The sequence below is a fragment of the Bidens hawaiensis genome, unplaced genomic scaffold, assembly GCF_021521415.1.
Source record: "Bidens hawaiensis isolate Kalapana, Puna unplaced genomic scaffold, B.hawaiensis_p1.1 tig00019660_1, whole genome shotgun sequence".
Lineage (NCBI taxonomy): Eukaryota > Viridiplantae > Streptophyta > Magnoliopsida > Asterales > Asteraceae > Bidens > Bidens hawaiensis.
Genome location: NW_027492982.1, coordinates 352,935 through 372,959, shown reverse-complemented (window position 1 = coordinate 372,959; position 20,025 = coordinate 352,935). Strand labels below are relative to the sequence as shown.

General features: G+C 35.0%; 2 protein-coding genes and 1 pseudogene across 5 annotated transcripts; 1 reads left to right on the top strand and 2 right to left on the bottom strand.

The window, feature by feature from the left end:
• Positions 1 to 3,529: 3,529 nt before the first annotated feature.
• Positions 3,530 to 12,569, bottom strand: LOC143558810 (uncharacterized). Its single transcript, XM_077047567.1, has 6 exons — positions 12,412 to 12,569; positions 9,234 to 9,303; positions 8,964 to 9,069; positions 8,195 to 8,455; positions 6,908 to 8,092; positions 3,530 to 3,696 (listed from the first exon to the last, which is right to left on the bottom strand). The coding sequence occupies exons 1-6, from the start codon at positions 12,567 to 12,569 to the stop codon at positions 3,530 to 3,532; spliced, it is 1,947 nt and encodes a 648-aa protein (XP_076903682.1).
• A 1,019-nt stretch (positions 12,570 to 13,588) lies between these two features.
• Positions 13,589 to 16,059, bottom strand: LOC143558831 (UDP-glycosyltransferase 91A1 pseudogene; annotated as a pseudogene). Of its 3 annotated transcripts, none has more exons than XR_013139817.1 (2): positions 15,926 to 16,059; positions 13,589 to 15,196 (listed from the first exon to the last, which is right to left on the bottom strand). The product of XR_013139817.1 is annotated as a UDP-glycosyltransferase 91A1 pseudogene, transcript variant X1 (transcript). The 3 variants fall into 3 exon arrangements; XR_013139818.1 differs by having other exon boundaries at positions 15,956 to 16,059; XR_013139819.1 differs by lacking the exon at positions 15,926 to 16,059 and adding an exon at positions 15,301 to 15,427.
• A 2,717-nt stretch (positions 16,060 to 18,776) lies between these two features.
• Positions 18,777 to 20,025, top strand: LOC143558803 (glucan endo-1,3-beta-glucosidase-like). Its single transcript, XM_077047562.1, has one exon. It carries the CDS (start codon positions 18,777 to 18,779, stop codon positions 19,938 to 19,940), a length of 1,164 nt encoding a protein of 387 aa, XP_076903677.1. The 3' UTR covers positions 19,941 to 20,025.

Here is a 20,025-nt window from a genome sequence, read left to right as displayed (position 1 = left end):
ATATATATATATATATATATATATATATATACTATATTACTATATAGAAAAGAGTTCAAATAAAAAGTTATAGTTTTGTGAGAATAATACGAACCAATATAAATTCGACAAGTGGAGATCCATAAAATTAAGATTCAAGGGTACTAAGGTAATCTTCTCATTTTTATATTAATAAAAATATTTTAAATAAAATAATTGTTCCTCTATTCAAGGGATTTAACATATCGTGGGTTTATTTGAATGTTTTTTCTTTTTTTTTTCTTAAATCATATAGTAATTTACAGTTTTCAAAAAGCACTAACTACATAAATTTGATTTTGGACAGAGACAATGGTAAGTTCATAATAATTCGATAGTTTTTAAGATAAGGTTTATAACAATCATAGTATTATGTTTAATTTAATAAGTGTTCATTGTTTCATAGTAAAATTGGTATATATTGTATTTGAAATAAATTAATAGTTTTGTGATGGAGATTAATTTCGATTCTTTTTCCACAGATTGGGATATATTATATTTGAAATATATAAATAATATATAGTAGGGTTAACATCAGGATTCTATTTGAATTGATACATAATAATGGTAGTTTTGTATATGTTTTAAAACAATACATGGACCATATTACCCCTACAACAATTAAAACTATAAGCAAAAATAAAACACTATTTAGTTATTAAGAAACTATAAATCTCAACCGTTGAATCTCAAATCCAAAGGCCTATATTTATTCTTATGATTCTCACAAAACTATTGTTTTTTACAATAACCCTACCCTATATATATATATATATATATAAGTATTACCCTCATAAATTCTCTAAAGCCACCAAATTATTTTATTTGTAAATGAATGTTTCTCATGCATTTGACACGAATTCACGGGTATGAGTCTCACTAAACCCAGATATCTCTTAAACAAGTTATAACATTCATTATATTAAAAATTAATCCATTAAATATTTGATATGAAAATCCTATAAAAAAAGATATAATAATATCCGATTTTTTTTTAAAAAAAGATATTATTTAGAATTAAAAAACAATTTTATAGTAAAAAAAACGCGCCGCGGGTCTCTTCAAACCCAAATAGCATTTTAACTGGGTTATAACATTTTATTTATTTGTGAAGCCCTTTCATCATTAAATTCTAAGTATATTATTAGCTTTTTTACAATAAATAAAATTAATATCCTAAAAATATATAAATATTAGAAACGAATAATGTAAAACAACCTGTAATACGAGGGATAAAAGCTAGTATATACATATATATATATATATATACAGATAGAGAGAGAGAGAGAGAGAGAGCAATGTTATAATAAGAAGCAGATTTTTCCTAAGAAGTATAGGAAGTGTGTTTTCACCATTATATCTAATAAAACACACCGCACAATAAACACACGAAAACTAAAAATAAAACACACTGCACAATAAACACATTTTTCATATCCACCGTCAGATCAAAATATCTAACGCACCAGATTACTTCTTACACTTATTAAACACACTCAATTTCTTATTATAACTCCACCCTATATATATATATATATATATATATATATATATTATTTTGCAAAATAGTAATCACTCTCAAATTTACTGTTTCTTTGAAATTGTGTTTAATGTGTTGTTAGACTTGCTGTGAACGTTGTACATTTTCTATTGTGTTGGTTGTGCTCCATGTGTTTATGCTGCCCCCACATTCTCTCTGTCTCACTCTACCATCCAGTGTTTTAAAAACCGGTTCGTACCGGGCAGTTGAACCAGTTTTACCGGATTATGGTAAAGCAACCGGCATTCTTGGACGGCTTGCTAGAACATCGTACCGTCGGTTTTTTAAAAATACTGGTTTAAACCGGCAAACCGGTTTTAAACCGAGATATTTTTTATACTTTTTTGCGGCCCAAATTTTATAAAAACTTTTAACCTAACGGGTAAGGTTGAAACAAATAATCATAGTAAACGACGAGTCATTAATAAACAAATTTTGTATTATGCAAATCCAATGTTGATTTCTTTACATCTTTTGTAATGGATTAAGTTTCTACTTGAGTTATCATTGTTCATGTTTGATGTTTGGTTCATGTTTGAGGTTTATTAATGTTCTTTTGAGTTAAAGTTGCATTTATATTGAATTACAGGGTAACCTATTACACCCGGTTGAACCTCTCGGTACATCCCGGTTCAACCGTTTATACCAATTTTAAACAAAACCCGGTACAAGTAAAATTCCGCTTTTTAAAACATTTGGCAACCACGCGTCCCACAGCCGCATCTCAGACCCACTTTCATCTTTTGTACTGCATGACCACCATCGTCATTATGGACCAAAACAAATTTATATAATTATAAAATTGGGAGGAAGTTGGCTTTAAAGGTTGTTCTTTTAGCTGTAGTTGTACCATTTTGCAACCTACTGCTTGCTTTCAACCTATTTTATGATGTGGGCCCAAGTGTAGAAGAGCGGGGCATGGTGTTTATGTAGGTCCAAGATCACGCTTCAAAAGGGGCTGCACAAAAATGGGCATAACTTGGGCTACGAGCCTCCGTTTCAGCCGGGTTATTCCGTTTATTTTTCCGAAATAAGGCTTCTAGATACACTTTTGGGCCGCGTTTGTGTTTTTCGTCTAGTTTTCGGGTTTTGTTTCGGCTGTTGGGCCTTTGGTTGTTTGTGTTGGCCCAAACCTATTTTGGGTGTTCTATTTATATTTTAAGATAACTTGTGACTGATCATTTAGAATTGAATAAAATTACTCTGTCTTTTCAAATTCTTGACTTTTGAGTCGAATTTGGGGGTTTGGGGAAGGATTTTCACGGGTATTCTAAGAATCACGTGATTCGCCTTCAGATTCTCATAGTACGCTGCATCACTTTACTCCCTTGTTGAGCCACGTGTGTTTTAAACTTCTACGTATCTTTTAATTTGTCTCACTGTGGGTTGAAGCTACGTGTTGTTTCATTTTGATTTTACCTTTGCATGTATGACATTCACTAGGTGACTTTGCTTGTTTTTTTAGTTTGCCCATAAGTTGTTCGATAAAATGCGTTTATTCATAATTGTGTTTTGTTTCCATGTACCGCCTATGTGTAGGTGTTTGGAGAACACAAAGAGGCAGTGATTAGTCAAGTCAAGATTGTGTTTTTGCGTGGCAAAATCAGAGGACAGCAAGTGCAGTGTTCTAAATCCCTTGCAACCTCTGTTGCAGCCAAGTCGATCTAATGCTACTTATATAACTCATCATTTATGTTATATTTGTTCTAAATTAAATAATAAAATAAAGTATTTTGAAAAGGCTAACTTAAAGATTAAAAGGTTCAATATAAAATTAGTGATATTTTAAGGATTAAATCATTATTAACTAATAATTTAGTTAAAGGAGAAACTATTCTCTAATTTTTAGCATCTAGACTGCTGTATTAATTAGTGGGCTTTCTTATGTACTGTTGAACATAGATACTGTAAATCTAATTTGGCATCACTCAAAAACACCATTATTAACTATTATCTCATTTGCATCTTTGTCTAAACAGGATTGCCGCAGTTGGAAACAACACCTGCAACAACCGTTTTCATCAATCCACCAATCTTAGAAACAGTAGAGCATGTCACCATGTAACACACTCGAAGAAACAAGCATTGGTTCAGATCAAAATCGGTTTTTAGCAAAATAAGCTCGGGTAAAAAATGATCTAACAAAATTAGTTAGCCATAGAATGAGTTACTTTAAGAACATTTTTAGTGAATTGGTCCGGATCGAAAAAGGTTTTTGGCATTATGAAATTATGAATCCGGGCTAAAGCGCTTTATTTTAAAAAGTTTGTATATTGATCATGGTCAAGACATGTTTAGAGCAATTTGACTTGAAGTCAGAATAGTCAGCCCAAAATATAGTCACATTTCACATACAAAAGGCATTTAATTATTCGATACTAAATGCAACCAAAATATCAAGGTTGAAGCACTAGGCCCACTTGAACTGTAAGAATGATTTGTGTGGTTCAGCTCTAAATGTTAACTTCTGCATGTGAAATGTTGCCACATTTATTAGAATCAATTCAGGTAAAATTGGGTCATCTACAAAGTTAGTTCGCCTTGGAAGTGAGTTGGCTCAGATCGAAAAAGGCTTTAGGCACAATAAATGTGGACGAAAACGTGTTATTAAAAAAATGGTAAAATGATATGAGTCGTCTCATGTTTAGAGCAAACTTAATTTCAGTCAAAACAGTAATTTACAAGACATTTCATCATGCATATACACGAACTGATCGACAACAACTCTACAAAGAAATAAGTAATAATCAATCATTAAATTCTTTTACATTGCTTAACTATACATATGCAATCATACTCTTTTCAAGATGGCAGCAATCTAACCTCACATGCGTGGCCCTATCGAAGACATCTGTGCCTACCATACCTGGTACAACGTGCATTGCTCAAAGTGTAAACACGGTATTGTGTAAACACGGCCATCACAGATATGACTCTGACTCCACAAGGTATTGTGTAAACACGGCCATCACAGATAAAACAGGGACAACTAATGTCGTATTCTTCAACGAAGATGTGACTGAGATGATGAACATTAGCTGTAAAGACTTGGTTTTCACACATGTAAACACGGCCCAAAGATACTATCACAACAAATGATTTCACAGATAGGGGTGCGGAGTGCCAAAGTACTTCAGCATAACATTGAAAAAAACCTTCTTTAATTTGTATAATAACTAGTGGTATTACCCGACATGTTGCGCCGAGGCAGGTTGCTAAACCTTGGTGCGCGTTAAGCAAACCTAAGTGTTGTTGGTCTCATGTGTCAAGGTGGTAAGTCGACGCGAATTTTGTTGGTTTTCATCACGTTCATTACGATACCAGAACCAATACAAAAACAACATTGGCATTCGGACATTTTTTGTTATGTTCTCTACGACACCAGAATTAAAACAAAACATGGTAAGTACACACGAATTTGGTTGGATTCAGTCACGTTTGTTACGGTATCGGAACAAAAACAAAATTGGCATTCGGTCGGTTTTCCTTACATTCGTTAAAGTACCAAAATTAAAAAAAAATATTACGGACCAATACAAAAACAAAATTGGCATTCGGACGTTTTCGTTATGTTCTCTACGACACCAGAATTAAAACAAAACATGGTAAGTACACACGAATTTGGTCGGATTCAGTCACGTTTGTTACGGTATCGGAACAAAAACAAAATTGGCATTCGGTCGGTTTTCCTTACATTCGTTAAAGTACCAAAATTAAAAAAAAAAATATTGCGGACCAATCCAAAAACAAAATTGGCATTCGGACATTTTCGTTATGTTCTCTACAACACCAGAATTAAAACAAAACATGGTAAGTACACACGAATTTGGTCGGATTCAGTCACGTTTGTTACGGTATCGGAACAGAAACAAAATTGGCATTCGGTTGGTTTTCCATAAGTACCAAAATTAAAAACAAATATTGCGGACCAATAAGGTGACGCAAAACAGCCCAATGAAGCTTTGCGGCACCAATGTTGTCTTTTATACTTATTAGTAATAAAAAAACACAATGGTCATATCTTCTGTGCACTACATTATTGTTCAACTATAATCTACTGTACTTATATTATAATGCAACGACTTTGATTACAATGTGGCTCTCAAACCCAAAATCCTAGTTCATAACAGTTTCAGGCGGGTCTTTATCGAAGCTGCTATCATCGGAGGTCTGCTGATGTCAGGTATTAATCCTTCAGCTTATAATTTTTTCTTTGGATTTTGTTTCCTGTTGTTCATAGTTGTTACTTTAGTTGGCTGTCATTTGTTTGGTATGGTTTGAAGTTTAGTGCACGCCAGGTGTTTGATGAAATGATTCGTTTCATTTTGCTTTGAATCTCATGATTATTTTCTTTATGGAACTAATCTTGATAAATGCTATATAATGAGTTTGGTATAGGGATAGAATAATCCATAACTAAAGCATAGTTATCAAAATCGACCGCTTAAGGCGCTTAAGCGCCATTATTGGGCTAGGCGCATTAAATGCGCTTTTAATGCATCGATATTAAAAGCGCTGATTTGTTCCTGTTCTCAAGGGGCATGCTTATTATTTATTAAATGGCATTTAACACACCTCTTCCTATTCTCAAGTAAAAACTAAAACTCCCACTATTTATGGGCTCAACTAGTTTATTATTTAATAGGTTATTGACCCGTGGGCGCTACGAGTGAAAAAATATAAACTGTTTAACATGAACCGTTAATATTAACATGGTAAACATAAGTTCATACATACATGTCGAAACGATAAAGATAATACACAATGGTTAATAACGTGGGTAACAAAATAAAAAACTTACTAAACATAACTTTTGAAGCAAAAAAAATGCATTTTACAATCATTCTATAAATTAAAAATAACAATTTCATATATTACTAAAGAGTTCCTTATAAACAACATTTGTAGTTTTATTTGTCACTTTTCCTTCCTTGTCTAATATTAGCATTTTAACACCGTCTCTACTCTTCACCCATGATAAAGCAACATATAGCTTACCATGCGTAAACACCGGTGCTCGTAGGTATATGCCAACTCTTGCTAGTGATTGGCCTTGACTTTTGTTAATGGTCATTGCAAAACAAACAGAAACAGGAAACTGTCGTCTTTTTAATTTGAATGGCAGTTTCTTATCTGTAGGAGTTAGACCACTACGAGTTATATAAGTGCGAAACCCAATATTGGTACCTGAAATGACCTTGACTTCGATAAAACGCTTCCCCAAACTAATAACTTGTAATCTGGTCCCATTGCATAAACCGTTCTTTTGATCAATATTCCTTTGTAGCATTATCGGCACACCAACTTTTAGAACCAATCGATGATTAGGCATACCAGAAATCTTTAAACCATTCAGAAAATCGGGTGAGTGTAATGCTGAATCGAAACCAGGACCGACACTTTCAGAGTTGTCTAAACTATCAGAACTAAGATATTCAATTTCTTCGCCAGGAAAAATAGACAAAAATCGGTCATTAATTTCTTCGACAACCTCATTTAGAGGTGCAAGTATGGCCCTTTCTTGGAAATATGAAATATCATTACATCTTTCCAATAATGCTGGATAAACAAAATCAATCAAATCAGAAATAGGATCGTTAGAATCACGAATCAAAAGATCACCCGGTATCTCTATAATGGCGTTACCATCATTGTCACCACCAAGTTTTCCTTCACCGAGCTCCAACAACCATTCAGCAAATCTAATGGTGTCTTCCGAATTTGATGATTGACACCCGACAGTTAACCTCATATTTTTGGTTAACCTAAGAACCTTGCATTTGGTCCAAATATGGGATGAACTAAGTGAAGCATTAACAATGTCACTACGTGACCCATTTTGTACCACGGGTAGGATTTGTCTGAAATCACCACCAAAAACAATCACTTTACCACCAAATGGATGTTGACAGTTGCTACGGTTACCATCTTTTATAACATCTTTTAAAGTCCTATCCAAGGCTTCAAAAGCATGTTTATGTATCATAGGAGCCTCGTCCCAGATAATGAGATCAGTTTTCTTGATTAAGTTGCAAATATCTGGATTTCTTTTTATTGAACATGTAGAATCATCAGTTAGATTTATAGGAATTAAAAATCTAAAGTGAGCGGTTCTACCTCCCTCAAGTAACAAAGATACTATACCGCTGGAGGCAACGTTTAAAACAATTTTACGTTTTGATCTTATGGAAGCCGATAATGTCTTCCATAAAAACGTTTTTCCTGTCCCTCCATAACCGTACACAAAAAAAATACCACCCCTCTTTTGATCAACTGCTTCGATTATTTGATTATATACATCTCGCTGCTCATCCGTTAAGGAAATAAAAAGACGTTCAAACTCACTAGTCATGACTTCTGTGTCATACGCTAGCTCCTCATTCATAAAACGATTTGTTGATGACAAAACACTATCATCATCATCAGGGAAAGGCATTGTAGGAAAACAACGGAGAGTACAATTATTTCTGAAAAGGAAGTTCTCAATTTCAAGTAACGCGAGGTTCTTTAGTTGAGACTTTGAGAGCACCAAATCTGTAACGATAAATATAAAATATTAAAACTAACTATTTAACTTAACATTTAATGAATGTGGGAAAGAAGTTCAAAAAATAAGAAATTAAAAAAAATTTGTACCTGGATTTTTCTGGTCATTTTGTTGTTTGTAAAGAATTCCGTCAATTAAATAATGCCAACACTTTTCCCATACGTCGTCCGGTCTAGATAAACTGTAAGTGATTAACATTGTAGCAAATAAACTACGTAAATAATAACCACTTGCAGTATGACTTGCTTCTTCTATAGCTTCTATATACTCGTTGTCATCGTCTAGAAGCCCTCTTTTATAACACACATCCCTGTAAGTATCACACACTTCACCATCAATAGTACGAATATCTTCAAAACACATAGGGCATTTAACCTTGTTTAACAAAATTCTAAGATAGTATGCTTCATTGAAAGACGGAGGGACATGATGAACACGACCAATTGAGAAACCTTGTTTACGTAGGTCCCAAACCCTTTCATCTGGTTTCCAAACAAATTTTGTTGGAAACACAACGTAGGTTAGTGTTCGAGCAAGAGCAGATTGCTGATTACACTCCATCCAAGCAATGAATTTTGAAGAACCAACAGTTTGTTTAAAACGTCTTCCACGTCGTCGTCATCTACGAAAACAACAGTTTGTTGTCCAGGTAAATGAAACGGAAGCCGAGTCACAGAAGGTACCCTGTAATGGACGTCAAAAGCAAAAATTCTCCATGCAGCCTCACATGCAGAGAGATATCTGCAATCATAAAACGCCTTAACTTCATCGACCACTTCTCCTTGATTGTCAGTCTTGTCTTGTACGAGTGATATAGTCGCACGATCTGGGCCTTTATTAATGTACTTAAACAAATACTTGCACCGAGCGATGCCTTCCGAACAATCAAAGATTTATTCTCTGCAAGCCAAACATCATGTTTGGGAATGCAAGGCTTCCTCACATAGGCTTGCATTCTGTTGCCCTGCCACATTAAAATGAATGTTTAGAAAATTATTATATGAATAATATAACATATTAAAATGAATGTGTTAACAATACCATCTCGTCTTGAACAATCATTTCGATGGACCAATCTTGGTCGGGCTTTGAGTTGTCCTTCAGCCACCAAAGTCGCAAAATACGGACCTTTAGCATACACTCACTGTTAAGAACATCGAGTTGGTTCAACATGATGATATTGGTTGGCTCCATCTGGCTACAAAAATTTAACAAAAACACCAAAAATAAAAATTAAATAACACTTTTAATCCTCAAAAATAAAATACGAAAATGGAAGATATATAAACAACAAAAACTAAAAACCTAGGCACAAAGCTACTCGATTTTATTTAAAAGGCTTTGCTGGTGTAAGAATTAGCCTATCAAATGTACATATTTATAGGATATGAATTAGGGTTATCGAAAATTATACAAGGAAGGTATAAATGTAATTAATTAGAAACATAAATTTAGGAAGTTTTGACAAATTTTAAAAAAAATTTATAGTAAGAAGGAATAGAATTGATATATTAATTAATGGATTTTCAAATAATATTTAATCTTACAAAATGAGATTCGAAATACCAATATTATATTTCCAAATTTTTTAATTTTATGTAATGGTAGACATGTAAAATGGAATGTTACATAATGTAAAAATGTAAGTTACTAATAATATAGTATGTATTGTAATTGTAATTCATATAAGGTGTGAAAATAAAAATTGTCTAATTTTTATATTGAAAAAAAATTGTAGTAATTGTAGTAAATAAATCCGAGAAAAAGAAAAAACAATAATAGTCAATGCTGGATAAAAATTCATACATACACCTTTATTATTAAAAAATAATAGTCAATGGATTTATATTTTAAATCTTAAAAGTAATTGAGTGTAATTAATAATCAGTGGGTGAATGGGTCAATGGGTCAAGTAAGGTAATTATAGAAAAAATTAATGATTGTTAATTAAATAAAAGTGTCATCCAAATTTAGACCATAATTTTGTCAATAATTAATTAATATAGAAATGAGGGAATATCAAAATTTAAATTTAAATTTAAAATTTTGAAAGATATGAAGGAGGGAATATCATAATTTAGTCAAATTTAGACATGGTGTTACAAATTCGTAAATTAATCTTTCCTTAATACACAAATTTAAAATTTTACAAAGCATAATTAAACCTTTCCTTAATACACTGGGTCATCCTTTCCTAATATCCGTAATTTACTATTGAATTTGACTAATTTAATCACCAATAATATAATATTTTAACAGAATTAACATATTTTATATCGCTATATGTATATATTATATAGAAAGTCCTTGACCACAAACAGATAAAAGCCATGAAGAATAACATATATTAGAAAATAGGTTAATTCAAAATATGTTAGTCTAATAGATAGAAGCCTTTGGTGTATGAAATCAACCAAAAATATAACAAATGTGGTGAATGAAATAAAACAAAAATAATAAAATTTTCAAAAGTTTTTTTTTAATATTTTGAATTCAAACTATAGATACGATTTTAAAATATTCAGTTAAATATAATATTTTGTCTTCTTATTTAATTAATATAAATTTACACTTTTAGCTAAATGTAATATCAATTAAAATTAAAATGAAAGAGTTCAAGATAATAATTTAAGAGCATTAATGAATCTTAATTTAAATTATTATTAATTTATTTTATTCACTTGGAAATTAGAGAATGCCTTGATATAAATGGAAACTATGAGAATCAACTAATAGGAAAGAGAGATTTTGACATAAAGCCTATTGCTTTAATAGTATAGTTAGGTTATTAATATTTAATTTATATACATTTTAATGCTTTTTTCCTATATTTATTATTTATTTTTCTTTTATAAATATAACTCAATATATGTTGTTTAGTATTTAGTCATGTGTATCATATTTTGATATATAAAAAATAATAATAGTTATATAAGTATATATTAAATTTAATATATACTTATATAACTATTATCATTATATATATCAAATTATGATAAACATGACTAAATACTATGAAATGTATCAAGAATGAATCTTAGTTTTCTTAATAAGATGTTCTACTTTAGTTAAAATTTTGTTTTTTAATGTGCGCTTTTTTTTAAAAAAAATCGGGCGCTTTTTTTGCGCTTTTATTTTGGGCGCTAGATGAAGCCTCAACGCTTCCGAACGCTTATCGCTTTTGATAACTATGAACTAAAGTAATCATACAATTTTGAGTGTCGTCTTTGTGAATAGGCAGAACCAAAAATGACTAATTTCATGTATATGTAGGGAGATTTAGTTTTACAACTTTTTTGTTTTTCTAATATTCTCCAAATATTTCATGTATTCTTCATTGTTTGTAACACAAATCATTATACTATATATAACAGGAAAACGAATTGCTACGGCGAATTTAGAGAGGTCGAATCAGGGGCCGCCGACCACTAAATTCCATTTTTTTAATATTTTGAAATTGATTAGTATAAAAATTATTAATTTGAAGCTAAAGACATTAACATAAATATAAGGTTGTGTGGTTGCAACTTATTAGACCTGAGCTCGAACCAGCTCCAGGTCAATTTTTTAGTTTTATATATATATATATATATATATATTTATAATAGAAATAGATCAATGTATTTATAGATTTCATACTAAATCAAACAATGAAAAATTGAGGTGGTGATGTGGTAAAGCTATTGTGTTACGCTATGTTTCATGTGGATTTGAACCTTTTGAGGCCCGCTTTTTAGTTTTTTTTTCTTTCTCTTTATTATTTTTTATAAATTAGAAGCGTTTAATTCCTATTGTTAATTTTATAAGACATCGACCCAGGTAGGGTGGTCTAAACTGCTCGCCGCTTGCTTGGAAATTGCTAAAAAATGCTCGTTCGATTTCGGCTCGGTTTGGAAATGAGTCGTTTTGCTCTAATTATTTGTTATTTATTAATTCTATATGTATGCTTTGTGTGTGCGTGTGTATACTATTTTTTAAATATTCTTTTTGTGTTGACTTCATAGTTCAAATATAAACCCTATCCGCTCGTTTAATATATGTTTTCTTGATAACTTTGAGTTAAGACGTTTTAAAGTTGAAAGTTTTGAGTTAATGACTTTTTGGAGTTGTATAAATATAATTGGAAACTTTGTACTAAATCAAGCAAAACCAAGCCGCTCGGTTTCAAACCAAACCTAGTTCAAGTATAAATATGTCGCTTGTTTATTTAAATTCAATCCGTCTGGCTCGCTTTCAAACCAAACCAAGTATGAACAAGCCCATGTTTGGTTCGGCTCGGCTCGATTCGATTCGATTCGTGAACAACCCTTTATTGTAGTAAGAAGCTACTGATCTTGTGAGCTCAAAAGCCATCGTTTTAGTGGTCCTAAATTCTGGGCTTTGCTGCTTAGAAGCCGAAGCTTGTAGCTTATATGCTTCCGAGCTTCTACCATCTTTTCCTAGCTTGTTATATGAGTAGGGCATCATAAGCATTCATGACGCAGTGATGGGTGCTTGTGACTTAATAATATAAAAGTTCAAAGGTTTGATTTAATTTTAAAGTTTTATATATATATATATAAAACTCAAAACATAGCCGCCGGTTTATAATTCAGGTTGTTTTTTTAGTTTCATGCACACCCCGACTCCTACCCCTAGTATAAGTGGTTGCTCTTGTTTAATTATGTTACAAGCCAAACAAAAGAAACTCAACTCAAAAGACTAGTCTGATAGGTGAGGGAACCCATTTGGCTTATAAATCCCACATTAGTTGCCCATTCAACCGATGTGGGACAAGTCCCATACCTTGCAATGGTTTCAGTCCGTAACAATGCACCCTCCTTAAGGGCCAACGTCCTCGTTGGTCACGGCTGGCTCACTCCAGGCCACCACTCCGTGGGCCACCACCCCGAGTCCTCGTTGGACACGGCCACGTTGGTCACGGCTGGCTTCCTCCAGGCCACCACTCCGAGGTTGGCTCTGATACCAATGTTACAAGCCAAACAGAAGAACTCAACTCAAAAGACTAGTCTAATAGGTGAGGGAACCCATTTGGCTTATAAATCCCACATTAGTTGCCCATACAACCAATGTGGGACAAGTCCCATACCTTGTAATTGTTTCAGTCCGTAACAAATTATGTTCTTTGTATAAGTTTCCAGGTTTCAAATAAAAGAAAATAGTCGCCCGTGCAAGACCAGTGTGTTCAATAATAGAGATCGTGTCTTTGGTTAGGCCAGGTTTACAAGCTAATTAATGTGAAGTAAAACTTGTTTAGTCTCAATGATGTGAAATAAGTAAAAACAATTTTTTTTAATGTAACCCATATTTTAGAATTATTATAAAATGATCCAATTACAATAAAGTGGCACGTAAGCGGGCAACAAGCTACGCGGCCAAACAATTGAAAGATTTTACATACATCCAAGTATTAAATCTTGATTCAAAGCTTTAATACTTAACATTATTAGTACAATAGAAAACAAACTTGTTCAAAAGTGGCATATACACAAACAAACAAATAAACAAACAAACAATTACTTGTTGGAAGAGTTATGATGAAAATGCATGATGAGCTCATCCAAACACTTGTCTTGAACATCTGTGTCACCTAACAAAGACATCATCTCTTTTGCTTTCTCTCTATACATTTTCCCATCTTCTTTCACCATCACAAGACTCAGTGAGTCAGCCACCGATTCCGGAGTAAACGACCCATCCACATCCTCTCTATGTACCATACATGCCATCTTCTTCTCCACCAAATAACTTGCGATTAAACCCTGGTCGAACATGAACGGGAGCAACACGAGTGGCTTACCAAGTTGAAGCCCTTCAATGACCGAACTCATACCCGAGTGAATCAACAACACACCAACCGAGTCATGACTCACTATCTTAAACTGTGGGGCCCAACCCCTACACACCACACCGCGCCCACTTGTCCGCTCCTCAAAGCCCCTTGGCAACTCTAGAACCTCATCGTCCGATACCCCACGTTGATCAATTAAAACCCAATAAAAAGGCAATCCACTCAACTCTAACCCTAAAGCCAGCTGAGTCAGCTCGTACTGATTCGGTTTCGTTTCCGTTCCAAAGGCTATGTATACAACCGACCCTTTTTCTTGCTTGTCCAACCACTCTTTCGTTTCTAACCAATTTGAATTGCGGTTTTCGTCTCTGCTAGGTAAAAGCCCGACTGGAATGACTGGTTTTTGGTATAAATCGTTTAGGAGGTTCAACCAATCCGGCTCGAAATCCACACTACTTCTCATAACCACCACGTCACATCCACGGATGGTGGCTCCAACTCGATACACGTCACTAACATTTTCATCGTCACCAGTTAAGTTTTGCATGAATCTGTTTACATGAAACGTGCTCGGTCGAACATGGGATTGAAATGGAACCCACTTTGGTAGTTGAACACATTCTTCAACTGATGCCCGATCATCATTCCCGCACATCGTCTTCGGGGAACCCAAGAAACCAAGCCCGTGCGCAGGGAATACACTAAAATAAGCCGTCCGGACGCCATGCTCGGCGGCTAAAGGCCCCAACCAATAACTAACAAAGTCACAAATGATCCAGTCTGGAGATGAGGTTTTAATAAAATCCACAATGGGTTCTTTGAGGCCGTCGTATGCGATTTTGAGGTACTTAACCTTATTTTGAGGTAAATCCCGGGTGGACTCTGCGTTTTCGGGGAGATTTTGAACTTTCGGGAGATTGATTTTGATGAAACTGATAAAAGGAGTCAATGTTTCAGGAATTTTCGGCAGACGATCAATGTTTGTAGGAGTAGATATGAAAGAGATCATGTGGCCTTTGGAGGCCATAAGTTTTGCAAGTTCAAGAAATGGATAAAGGTGGCCAAATGCTAGCCATGGGAACATTGCTATGTGTAGCAGCTTATTAGCATTATTTTCGGCCATTGAGATAGTAATCTATTTCAACTTCCAGGTTTTTTATTTGATTTGAAGGAGACTAACCCTATTTCGTTGGTTGCTATGAATCAATGGGGAGATCGATTTCTGCTCAAGGGGACGAGACGGTTTGAATCAATCAATTTTGAATCCGCGACAAGAGGGGTATTCTCTTCTTGATGAGATCTAGAATGAAAAAAAATATAAGACAAGAGAAGATAAAATGGGGGCGGTGGCCGGTGGGTACTACATGGTATAGTATAAAGATTAAGATTAACTAGAAATCGTACCCGCGCCTTGCGGCGGGCGGGGTCAGTGCCTACTTCTGTTTGTGTTTAAGACATGTTGATAAAATTATAACCGATCATAACCGATAATCGTTGATAAAAAGTATGCATATCAACCTAATATGCACGCAAGTTTGATGTACCAGGATACTTTCTTCTAACTCATGTATCACTTGCAGTGAAATCCTATTATTTAATTTTTTATGCTTCCATTTTTTATTTTTTAGATTTCTGCTGCAGCATTTTTTTTTTTTGCATATCGACTTACTATCGAGCCAGGGTCTCACCGGTAGCAGTCTCTCTATTCCTACGGGGTTAGAGGTAAGGCTTTCTACATCTTACCCTCTTTAGACCCTACCATAGCTTTGCTATTGGTGGGATATACTTAGTACGATGATGATACTGCTGCAGCATTTTTTTTTTCCTAAAATTCTAACATGACATTTCGAAAATAGATAAATGCTCAAATTGTTAGTAGGTTGGCTGGCAGAATCTGACATTCACACTGGAACATTGTTTTTCATCAAGAAAGCCTTTAGTTGTATTCATTATAAAAACTAAAATCACCTATCAAAGGAAGAAAGCAAATGCGAAATATAGAAGATTAAAAAATACACAATGAACTCACCAAAGCACCGAAATAATCATCAATGCCTACCATAGAGTCGCCGGAAAAGGAATGGAAAGATAGAGAGAGAAACCTTGAGCATGAGAAAAGGCATTTCAATAATGCAAAAGGAGTAGTTGGAGTAATAATTAGGCGGTGGAGGACTTCCGTAATAATTAGGAGTTGTTGGAGTAATAAAGGAATAGAAAGAATAGAGAGAGAAACCGAATTGGCTCATCCCTAAAGGGGACAGAGGAACCACACGTGTGGTTCTAGGTTGCAAGAGATGGATGCTATAAATAGTTGTATCTCACGCATAACAACATGTAGCAGTAGAAAAGGTGGAGAGCAATGCCACTTCTCAACTAAGACTATCCGTAATGGACGAAATTTCCAGGCGAGAGGGGCGAGAACACCGCCCCTGGGCGAAATGGGTGGGGGCGAGAACCTTTTGTCGCTCTTCTCCTCTCTGCTTCTCTTTTTGATTATTATTATTATTATTATATTGATTGTGTGTGGATGTATGTATGTATGTATGTATGTATGTGCTAGACGGGTGTCCGCGCGATGCAACGGGAAACACGTACATTTGTAATTATGTAACAAGTTTATGGATGTTCGTTGTTCGATTTGAAACCGAAAAACGTTCAAAGCAGTCATTGGTTTGATTTCACCATTGATTTTTTTCATTAACTTTTGGCCGGTCGTTTTCAATTTTCAAAGGTTCGTTTCGGTTTTCGACGACAAAAATCGGTTACTAACAGTTTGACCCACGGTTTAATTTAAAATCCATTAAAACCAGACAGCAAACGTCCCTAGGTAAAACGATATTTTTTAAATGAAAAAACTATAACAATATGATACTCAAACTAAAGATAAAAACATGCTCGTTTTTATGGTATAATTTCTTTAAAAAAATATTAGCACATGAAAAAGTTATTAATAGTTAAAAATAATGAGGAGGGTTGAGTTAAAAATGAAAATCAAAATCATATAAGAGTAAAAGATCAAGGATTATAGTTGTAACTATTTTTAAAATTTACAAAAGTTAAGCAAAGTGAAGGGGTCAATGTTGTAACTATTTAATAACATCTTTTAGTTGTTTACAAGTTTGCTCTTATCCTATATGCATTAAAGGTTGTTAAAGACTTCATAATGGACCATTTGAGCTGCAGATCGTAATGCTCCTAGAAAGGCATATTTCGAATATAGAGGAGTGAAAGTTCCCAACAATCAATGACTTTTTAATTTCCTTATATGAACCGTACGAGCACGTCCTTTGTCACCCCCCCCCCCCCACCGCGCTTACGGCTCTATACCCCAACCCAACTTGCTCTGGCCCCGGGTCCTTCCTTTCTATTACTCGGTAAGCGGACCGTAGGAGCATGGGGTATCCGCTTTTGACTGATAGAAAGCATCTCTATTTTGTCCCTCCTGCCCGAACCCGCAAAAAAAATCTAAATAGATCAAGTTTTTCTTGCCGGGGGAGTTGCGTCGGAGACATCTTTTTCTGAGGAGGAGGCTTCGTCGTCCGGCTCCTCATAAATGATGTTAGGATGGGCCGACCCATCCTCGGAATCCTAAAAAAAAGAGAGGGAACATATTAATTGGTTTGTGAATCCCTTAAAACCAATGTGTTTTAATTTGCCCTTGTTTGGTGTATTATATATAGTATAGATGTATGTATGTATTAGGCTACAACACCATTACACCCAAAACAAATTCTAACCATTTGCTGACTGGGGCGCCACGTGTCGCAATTTGCCCAATCTGTAGGCCCTCCACTACACATGGCCTAATATCCTATCTTATCTTACTTTAATAATAAAAGAAAATATTGAAGCTTAGGTGTCAGACCTATATTTCTCATAATTTCTAATCTCTCATCTCATTCATTCTAGCTATCCATGGGTTATGGGTCAAAAATACTTTGTCAAGTTGGTTATAACATAGTGTAGATTTTATTCATTATTGAATGAAGGTTTATTTTTATACGTGAGGTTTGACCAAATACGCAACTTTAATACCTTTTTTAAATTTCTTGCAAATCAACACCTAACGTTTCCATTAAAATCATGTTATTTTAGTACTTTCTGTTAATCCCGTTTGTTTTTTTCCATTAAATCTACATTAAATTAATTTATAAGTATTTTAAGAAACACAATTGAAATAACGGACCTTATTTATTTTTATCATTTGACAAATCTCGTGTATTTAAATAGTGACACAATGTGAAATATTTGAAATATATAAAGATATATAATATGGTAGAATAATAAGAATGGAATAATCATCCCTTTATTATTATTATTATTATTATTATTATTATTACTAGTAGTAGTAGTGGTGGTGGTAGTAGTAAATTACACTAGCTATTTTCTTTCCTTTCATTTCTTTTCATTTCATCCCTTTAAAGAGACTCGGGAACACAAGTATAGGGTTGGCCATTATGTTCACTGCTCGTTTGGAAATTTCTCGAAAAATGCTAGTTTGATTTAGGCTCAGTTTGGAAATGAGTCGTTCTGCTTGGTTCGGTGTGCAAAGAAGTCAAGCACGAGCAAAGTCTCGCTCGGTTCGGTTCAAATATATATCCTATCTACTCGTTTTATATATGTTTTCTTGTTAATTTTGAGTTTTAAACATTTTAAAGTTCAAAGTTTTAAATTAATAATATTTTAAAGTTTTAAAAATATAAAATTAAAAACTTTGTAATAAATGAAGTAAAACCAAAAATTACAAAACTCACAAAAATGCGCGCTAACTTCCCAAGCTAGCTAATATAGGCCACAGTGCTCAATTGCTCATAGTTCATCTTCATCTTCATCTTCATCTTCATCTTCATCTTCCTCAATCCTCACCGTCTGTAATAACAATGTCACCTTCACTCTCTCTCATCGCCATCCTCTCTCTCCTCCTCTCAACCACCATAACCATAACCATAACCTCCACCACCATCGGCGTGACCTACACCCCCACCCCAAACCTCCCACCACCACACCAACTCATCTCCACCTTCCACTCCCTCAAAATCACCACCGTCCGTCTCACCCACCCGGACCCAGACACCATCCGCGCCTTCACCTACACCAACATCTCCCTCTTCCTCACCATCCCCAACGCCTTAATCCCATCCATCTCCACCAACCGCTCCGCAGCCTCCTTATGGCTCTTCCGCCACGTCATCCCCTTCCATCCACGTGTCCAAATCACCTCCATCTCCGTTGGCACTCACGTCCTCGCCCAAGGTGACGTCACCTCCGCTGACTCACTCGTTCCCGCCATCCGCAACGTGTACAACGCCCTAACGGATATCGGCATCCGTACGATAACCGTCTCAACAACCTTCTCGTTTATCAACGTCATGACGACGTCGTTTCCGCCTTCCAACGCTCAGTTCCAACAGCCTGCCAACGACTTCGTTATTAAGCCGTTACTAAACCTCTTAACCGAAATTAACTCGTCGTTTTTTATCAGTCTATATCCGTACTCCGTTTATAAATTACGTCCAGAGATTCCGATCGGATTTGCATTGTTTCAACAGCACGCGTATAACTTCCGTGACGATGACGTCACCGGAGTGAGATACCGTAACCTGTTCGACCTAATGCTGGACGGTGTGATCGCGGCCATGGCGGTGGCCGGACACGAGAATATTCCGGTGGTGGTGGCGGAGACGGGATGGCCGTGTTACGACTCGAGCAATGAAATCGAGGCGCGTGAGGGATACGCGCGGATGTATTTGCAAGGGCTGGTGGATCATGTACGGTCAGGCGAGGGGACGCCGTTGAGGAAGGAAGGTGCGGCGGAGATATACGTGTATGAGATGTTTGATACGGAGAGTAAGGGTTTGGGTGATGGTGGTGGGTGGAAGAATTGGGGGTTTTGTTATCCGAATATGAGTATGAAGTTTAAGATTGAGTTTAGCAATGCTGGGACACAGTCAAGGGATGCTGACGTGGATGATATGCTTATTATGTGGTTGATGGTGGTGGCATGTAATTACGTTTTGTTTTGGTTGAGGTTGGTTAACACTTAACAGGTAATAAACAGTTTTTGATGCTGATATACAAGTTACATACCCATTTTTAACATTCAATTCTCAGTTGACTCATATATGTTCA